Source organism: Sordaria macrospora, chromosome 2, assembly GCF_033870435.1.
Source record: "Sordaria macrospora chromosome 2, complete sequence".
Lineage (NCBI taxonomy): Eukaryota > Fungi > Ascomycota > Sordariomycetes > Sordariales > Sordariaceae > Sordaria > Sordaria macrospora.
In genome coordinates, this window is record NC_089372.1 from 3,524,603 (window position 1) to 3,532,897 (window position 8,295).

The 8,295-nt window shown below is 54.6% G+C and overlaps 2 protein-coding genes across 2 annotated transcripts; both read right to left on the reverse strand.

The window, feature by feature from the left end:
- Nucleotides 1-91: 91 nt before the first annotated feature.
- SMAC4_02716 (uncharacterized protein) lies at nucleotides 92-3,067 on the reverse strand (the record flags this gene model as incomplete). The annotated part of the gene is made up of 1 exon (XM_003352234.1): nucleotides 92-3,067. The coding sequence occupies one exon, from the start codon at nucleotides 3,065-3,067 to the stop codon at nucleotides 92-94; it is 2,976 nt and encodes a 991-aa protein (XP_003352282.1).
- An 857-nt stretch (nucleotides 3,068-3,924) lies between these two features.
- Nucleotides 3,925-7,143, reverse strand: SMAC4_02715 (uncharacterized protein). The gene has a single exon (XM_003352233.2). The coding sequence runs from the start codon at nucleotides 6,004-6,006 to the stop codon at nucleotides 4,558-4,560; it is 1,449 nt and encodes a 482-aa protein (XP_003352281.2). The 5' UTR covers nucleotides 6,007-7,143; the 3' UTR covers nucleotides 3,925-4,557.
- Nucleotides 7,144-8,295: the final 1,152 nt, after the last annotated feature.

Sequence of the window (8,295 nt, forward strand, 5' to 3'; positions counted from 1 at the left end):
CTCACACACACACAAACGCACCAATCTTTACAGCCCCTCTGGTCCGTCATCCCAAGTCCTGCCCGAGTCCCATGTTAAACCGCCTAACCGCCTAATTCCTATTCCCATGCCCATTCCCGTTCCCAAACACATGCATCCCCTCATAGTTATCACCACCACCACCACCATTACCAGACCCAAACTCCCCACCGTTCATGTTCCCACCAAACTCCATCTTCACACCCATACCCACACCCAACTCCCCAAACTTCCTAACATCCCCTCCCGCAGCCTCCACAACTTTCATCATCGCCTCGCTCAACTTCCTCCTCTGCTCTGCCGTCTCCCTCTCCCGCCGCGCCTTGGTCTTGGAAGACCCCGAGGGCGCGACGCCCGACATTAGCGTTTGGTGGTCGCGGGGGGTGAAGTTTACGAACCCTATTCCTTCTCCACCCCTAGAGGAAGGTTGAGAGTTGGAGTTGGAGGAGTGGTTGTTGGAAGTGGACCGGGAACGAGAATGGGATTTGGAAGCTGATGAAGAGCGGGGTGTGGGTTTTGAGGGGGGATGGCGGCTGGAAGAAGAAGAGGAGGAGGGGTGCACGGGGAGTTGTTGTTTGGAATGCTGCTGGGAGGAGTGGGAGCGGGAGTGATGGGGGTGGTGAGGCAGGCCGTGGTGTTGACTATGGTGCTGATGCTGATGCTGAGGAGGAAGCGGCGGCATAGGCGGGTACCCTTGAACCATGCCCACCCCGTGATGAGGATGTCCGTGAAACCCGTTGACGCCCACAACATTCAAACCATTCAACCCATTCAGCGGCGTAAACCTCCCCGAACTATTATCCCCAGTGGCAGATAACGAACTCGTCGACGCCGAACTGCTCAACCCCCTCCTAGCCCCGTCCTCAGGAACCACCCGTTGTCCACTAGCACCAATCCCAATAGCAGCAGCAAAAGCACTAGCACTAGCCCCCAATAAATCCCCATGACTCGCCGCATGACTCAGTCTCGACCCGGCTGATAAAGACACGGATGAACCGTGTCCTCTCCCTCCGGTAGTAAAAGACTTGCGCTTGCGCACTGCAGCGGGGGACATTAGTCCCAATCCCAATCCCAGTCCTGCTCCAGCGGAAGTGGTATTCGAAGAGTGGTTGTTGATATTTTGCATGGAAGCACTCCGCCTATGCAAACGTTGACGGCCACTTCCGCTGATGCCGCTGGCGGAATTACCTGTATCTGGGATTGCGAGATTGCCAGAGTTGGGTTGTTGGGAGCCACGGGTTGGACTCGATTCCAGCGAGGAACGACTGGCGGCGCGCACTTTGCGCGGGGAGGTCTGGTAGGAGGGAAGCCGCGAGGCGCCGGAGCTGGGGGCGCGGGGTTTGGGGCGGCGGGAACGGGCAGTGGTCGTCGTCGTCGTTGTCGTACTGGTTGATGATGAGGACTGTTGCGAAGGTAAGCCGTCGGGGATACCGCCGCCGTGGTTGGAAATGTATTGCTGTTGTGCTAGCAATAGCTGGGCGGCTGCGTGTGCTTGAGCTTGCGCTTGGGATTGGGATTGGTTTTGGTTCAGTTGTTGCTGCTGCTGCTGGTTGTGATGCAACAAAACCCGAGACGTAGTTTGCGGCATGTGCATCACCAACCCTGAGGTGTCTAGTCCAAAATGATGCTCATCGAAGCTTGCTTGGTTGTGAAGCTGCTGCAGAGCCATTTGCAGATTCAATGTGGCTTCGCGGGTGTTGGAGGCGTTGATTCCCATGTGCAAAGAGGACGAGGACGGGTCGGGGTCGGTGTCCATGGCATCACCCACGGCTTGGTCCCACCAGTCGTTGTTGCTGTCATTGATAGTGGTGGCGTAGAGGGGGTGCAATTCAGACGCGGAAGATGATACACCGCCGATGGGGTTGGCGGGTGTCGTTGGTGGCGGTCCGCTGACACTGAATTGCCACAAGTTATCGCCGCCGGCGGTGGTGACGGGGACCGGGATGCTCTGATGTTGCTGGTGAGGTGTCTGAATCGGAGTGTGCATCGGTAGGGACAGGTTGGAAGAGATGTCCATAAACGGATCGTCCATGAAGTTTGTGTTGAACAGGTGAGCATTGTTGCCGTCAATGTTGCCGTTTTGCTCTGCAGCCATTTGTCCTGTCAACGGAAGAGAGAGTGGCATCTCCGGCCTCACAAGACTGAGGTTGTGTGGCCTTGGACGAGCCGTCATCTTGTTCGGTGACGTACCCATGGTTGAGGGCATTGACGAAGTCACTGCTGGTGCTGCTGTTGTGGCGGGATGCTGCTTCTGGTGTTTGATGCCATGGAGATTAGCCGCCTTGTTCCTGATCTTTGTGTAGAAAGCCTCGAGCCGGGACTTGCGCGGACTAGTGGAGGCTGACCCAGGCTGAAGGTGAGGCGATGGAGGGACCGATGCAGACGATGGCAGAAAATGTATGCGCGGTGAGCCACTGCCGTTCACCGTCAGACCTTCGAGTCTCAGCAGCTTTGAGTCGGAGATGGAACCACCGGAGCCCGGTCCTTCCTGGTTGTAGCCGGTGCCGAGGATGGAATTGAGTTCTCTTTGTCCAGCTACAAGGAGTTGGTGCTGTTGTTGTTGACTATACTGGCAATCCATGTTGCTGAGGTCAACGTGCGATCCTGCTCGGACTTGACGGTGCAGCGGTGGGAATTTGGCGGAAGAAAAACGACCGAGACGTCCAGAAGCCGGATTGTTAGCAGTGGCATTCGCACGGTCGTGGTCCCCTACGCCTAATGATTGCTCAGCAGAGGGATGATGATCAAGAGGAGGGCACCTCAGTGAGGTGAGACGTGGCGACAAGGAGGACTCGAGAGCTTCTCGGCACATGCTCTCAAAGCTTTCGTTGCCTCCTCCTTCTGCTCCTCCTCCTTCTTCATCCGTAAAAGGCGGAGAGGGTGAGTGGTCCGGGCCATGGTCGTCCAGCACCACAAACTGGTCAAAGAAATCTGCCGATCCCGCGTCGTCCGCCGCTCCGTCCTGCCAACAGAAGGCGCTGTCGACTCCTTTGTTCTCGCCGAGGGGTAAATCGCCAACTGTGTAGGACATCCCTAGGACGGTAGCCATTGTTGGTGGGTTCTGCTGCTGTTGCTGCTGTTGCTGCTATAAGGTTGGCTCGTATGGCGCTTGTATGTTGCTGCTATAATGTGTTCCAACCGAATAAGGGCAGTGTGTTTGATAATAGTCTTGTTGGTGACGGGATGTTGTTGCTATGCTGCGAATGCAAACCATGGCGAAGAAAGTTGTTGACAGGGAGGCAGGAGGCATAAGGGGATGTCTGCACTGGCCAAAAAGTCAACAAACCCAGCTTGCCCCGGCAGCGAGAAAATATGAAGCCAAAATTCATCTCTAAGATTGGAGAGTGAGAGGCATGTGCTAGACATTTGTATGCGAGCTCGCAGGGGCGAGGAATGCTGGTGCGATCCATTCCAATTCTCTCTCGAGATCTTTCCGAAGAGGACATGGTGGGCAATGGTGGGCAATGGTGGGCAATGGCGGGCACTATTCTTCGATGACATGGTATAGCTCGGAGGGAGCTCGGGGCAAACACGCCAGGATCATAAAGAAAAAGGATCCCTTTCTTTGTCAACCATTCAGCGAAGTCGAGGGAGTCCAGAGGGCGTCGTCCTTCTAGCTCACCTCGATACAAAGAGCTCCGCCCCACACCGAGGTCTGTAATGTGCCGTTGGGGTGTAAGGTGAGACAGGGTAAAGCATTGTCGTTCCTTATACGAATAGCAACATGCTTGTTTTTTTCCTGCTCCGATTCTCCCTTTTTATACTGTGCCGATTGATGGTTGTCATCGGCAACGGGGACGAGAGCCTCTTGCGCAGGTTCTGCCATACCACCATGCCTAGTCGTCAGCAGGGTCCTGTCCTGGTTCCAATACAGGGAGGAAGAAGGCGCACACCAAGTTTGTTTTGTCACATGGACCCCCGAACTTCGGGACGGTGTGTCATCACTTGTCATTCGATATCGATCCACCCCAAGGGATGAGCTATTTGTACCCGTCTATCGACAAAGGAATAGAGGCTGTGAGCGCCCGTCTGACAATTGTATGAAACAATCCCGTTATGTCCCCCAATCTAGAGCATTTCATGTACATAGATGCCCCTTTTTCCTCGACATCTTTCCAAAAAAGATTCGACCACCAGGCCCGAGCCGTTATGCAAAATGACGGTATGTTTATCCAGAAAAGCCTTTGGCGTCCCAGGGTGCTGAACCCCGACCAGAAATGACCGTCCCGATCTCCCCCATTCAACTCTAATGAATGTCGCATACCCTAGGCAAGAATCATCAATACCCTTGCAGATGAACAACCCTGAATCCCACAGCTCGTAAATGAAAAGCATGAAAATGGTTCCCGCTCCCATGTTGGACCTCGAGTATGCTCGACATTGAAGATGAATTGGATCCCAGTTGAATTCCTTGAAATGCTCCAAAAATTGGCTCTGATTGAACCAAACCCATGCCGTCGTAGAATTGGGGTATAAAAAGTGACAATGCGCTCCCTCCCGCGCCTAAACAAAAATCAATCTGAACACCTATAATATTCATCATGGCGGCGTATGATATGACGATGATGGTATCGCGGGTAGGTATTGTGACTGCAGTTGCTCCGAAGGTTGTGCAAGCTGTGCCATGGGAGACGAGTTGGTCGAATACGCAACCGACGAGGTCACACTACCTGTTCCGTGCTCTTTTCGCCTGCGCATTCGGGGCTTACTCCGTACCACGGTCGCGCATCGCAGGGCTGCCTCGGCCGACAGCTGGTAACGGAGAGGGAGGGTCCCCTCGACTGTGTGTTTCCGGATACCCGCTGGTCCACTACCAGCGCGCCGCACTTGTATCGACTCAAGCAGCGCCCGTTCTTCCTCCAACACATCAACGGTTCCATCACGATAGCGCTCGTCGACTTCCAGCTTCATTGATGCGAAATCATAGCCGTGATCGACTTTCAGGTCGTCCAATGTCGAAAGAACGGGTGCTGATGGCGCTGGAAGAGGGGCGCTTCGAACGTTACACTGGGTGCCGGTTTCGATCATTTCCTCCACTAGGGCTTGAATGCTCCGTGATTGCGTCTGGGCATTGTGTTTTGATTGCCTCCGTTCGGGTCGTTTCCCCTTACTTTCCGATGTGTTTGCTGAAGACGACGAAGAAGCAGCATTTGGTATCGTGGGTGCGACACTGGGAGAGTAATCATAATTAATGTGGCGGAATGAAGAGGGAAGTAGGGATTGAAGCTTCGCGTTGTCGAGTTCAGATGCATCATCCATCTCAGTTCCGTCATCCACCTCGAGGCTGCCAATTCCCGCCCAGGATTGATGATCGGCAGTCGTAGTAGCAGCGGTATCGGGTACCAGCGACATGGCGATTGGTGGTGACAAGGGCTCCTGCTGCTGCTCATGCTCCTTCCGCGGTTGTTGCTGCTGTTCCTGTTGCACAAGGGATTGAGCCTCTAATTGCAGAGCCTCTTGTTGCGGGTTATGGACCCTGAACTCGTGCGTCGCCTTTTCGAAGACATGCTGAGCAGAAGGAGATAAGGCCCGTCCAGACCAAGGGAATGAAGGTACTGAAGCTGAAGCTGATGCTAATGCTGATGCTGATGCTGATGCCGGTGCTGTCGCCGATGCCGAAGCGGATGTGGATGTGGATGCGGGTGCTGAAGCTGTGGATGTCGCTGATGTTGTCCTTGCCGCCGCAGTTGTCATGGACGACGATGCCGATGGGGTCGTGGTTAATGAAGGGCGCTTCTGAATCTTGTGGTGCGACGGGTGTCGCTGTCGTCGTCGTGCAACGTGATGGCGCCGTACATAGTTGCGTTGCTGCTGCTGGCTGCGGAGTAATTGATCTTGGATCCTCAAATGATGGCCCTCTGGGAAGCCGTCGAGACCGAAGCCGTCAACGTCGGGGGCTATATGATCATCATTGTTGGCCGGCGGTGCAGCGGCAACTGGCCGCTGCTGCTGCCCTTGATCCTCCATGGAGTAGTTGGGATCAAACATGGTTTGTGTTGGATGTTGTGTGTTGGTTGGGGAAGCGCTGGTGTCGGCGTCCGTCTCCGACCCAGCTGGATGGGTTGAGTGGACGAGATCCCAGGTCCCGTCGCAAACAAAAGAAGGTTGAGTCGCCCGGCCGGTACTGTCAATCCAATGAAATGGGCAGTGAAACAGTAGACGGACGGGAAGCTCGTACTCGTGTTGTGTGTCGGTGTGATGGGGGTGTGTGGGTGTTTGTAAGAGGGCAAATGGGTGCGAAAGGGAAAAAGGGCAGATTAATGCCTTGCTATCGAGACATGTATAGTAGGCTGTTCGTTGGGTCGGGAGTTGTCCTTGTTTTGCGTGGAGCTTCCTAGTTGAGGAGAAGGCAAGGAAGGACCTCTCTCTCTCTCTCTGCCTCTGGACCTGAGCCAAAGCGCCGGGACAAGTCCCCGAGTTGTCGGTAGCGATGGGACGATGTCGGTCGCTAGCAGTTGGGCCACTCACACTGAGCCAGTAGAAGAACAGGTACCTATGTACGTAGCGGCAAAGCAGGTGGAATTGGCCCCAAGCGCCGATCCAAGGGCTGCAGAGTCGGGCCTTATGTCGTTGTAATGGCGACACGTTTAGGTAAAGTCTTGTGTTATGGGTGGCACTGCCGGGTAATTGAGTGATTGATTGACGTTTGGACGGTATGCAGAGTTGTATGTGTTCCCTTCAACATGGAATGGGCGATGGCGGGTTCAGGTTTTGGTTGGGATGTGAAAAGCCAGGAAATGGGAAGCTAGAAAAGGAGGAGCAACCAGAACCGACGCGGTGGGTGACGGGAACGGGGGCTTGCTGAGTCCTTGCTGACGAGCAGACGGGGAGAGAGGGGAACGGCCAAAGGACAAAAAGGGCATCAATCCACTTTCCATTCAAAAGTCAGACCAGTCATTCAAGGTATCGAAAAGCCTCTAGCTGCATCTGTAAAAGTGTCACGGCCTGTCGGGTTCAGAAAAAGGTTGGATGGATGATGGATCCTGCATGCAGCTGGCTATCATCCAGACAGACATCCACAGGATCCCAGGCAATGGAAGAGACACTACCGACTTGCGCCGGATATCTCCTTCTCTGGATTTAGTGGACTGGCAACACAGTCCGACTGGCTGGATAACGACCGCCTGATTTTACTTGGACCCAGGGGCTGTCTTTACCCTGTCTTCACAATGAGTGATAAGTTGCTCTACACTTGGTAGTTGCTGACAAGGTGATTTTGAATGACAAATAGAGGAAGCTTGAGTGATGAAAATGGGGACCTTTTTAATATTGACATGATGGCCGATGAATTCCCACTTCCCAGTGACCCAGCTGCCCCAAATCCCAATTCCCAGTCCCCGCGCTAGCTCGTCGAGTTCCCGTTCGACTCTCCTTGGTCCTCCCCCGTTCCCTTGGACTGGTACCGTGTCTTGCTACTCCTCAGCGGTGCCCAGACTTGCCCAGCAGCTGGTTCGCCCTGTGGTTGGCTGGAGAAAGGGTTTTGGTGGGGAGTGCACGAGGGCCAGGGCCCAAGGGACTCCATCTGGCTGCCGTGCCGGCCACTCACATTGGAAGTCGATTGAATTGTCACGGAACACGCTGTTGCGCGACTCTGTGCTGGGAGCTTCCTTTCCGGGTGAACCAAGCCGTCGGGGACCAGCACGCCCAATGACTGGCTGTCCTCGTGTTGCTTCGCACTGTCAGCATCCTGTTCTTCTCGGTGGGTGACCCGGCGTAGGAACGGGAGCGTGGGGCGTCCCAGACACACGGTGTCAAATCCCGTCCATCCACCAAACGGCTACCGTCACCGACCATCAGTCACCGTCATCGAGGAAGTCTTCGTCTTCCAGAAAATGAATTTTGGTTTGGGGTGGTCAAGATGCCATCTTCGTCCGATGGAAACGAGATCACAAGAAAGGGTGCTAGGCTTTGATCACACTCTGGGCAGTCTACCCGAGTCTCAAAAACCTGCGCTAGAAAAACTCTGAGCTGAGCACTTTGCTCCGGGCGGTTGGTAGCAAAGCCGAAGGGGAGGGGCAGCGGGCTTGACATGAGGAGGCACCTGCCAACCCTGGGGATAAAGTCGTCTGACTGCTATAACCCTAAGGCCTTCCCTTAGCTAACCCTGAGCTAATATCTGCAATTTCACACGACTTCGAAGCCTTTTCGGCCTTGACCCATATAACTGCCAATGCACGCCTGTCATTCGCCCACCGAACCCTGCTACGTTGCATCGCTCTGCGCCGACCCGCAGCGTGAAGGACAACACCATTGGTCCATCACCACCACTTCTTGTCG

What these genes read in the sequence shown, in the direction of transcription:
- SMAC4_02715 (XM_003352233.2), bottom strand. Translation starts at nt 6,006, where the DNA reads ATGTTTGATCCCAACTACTCCATGGAGGATCAAGGGCAGCAGCAGCGG.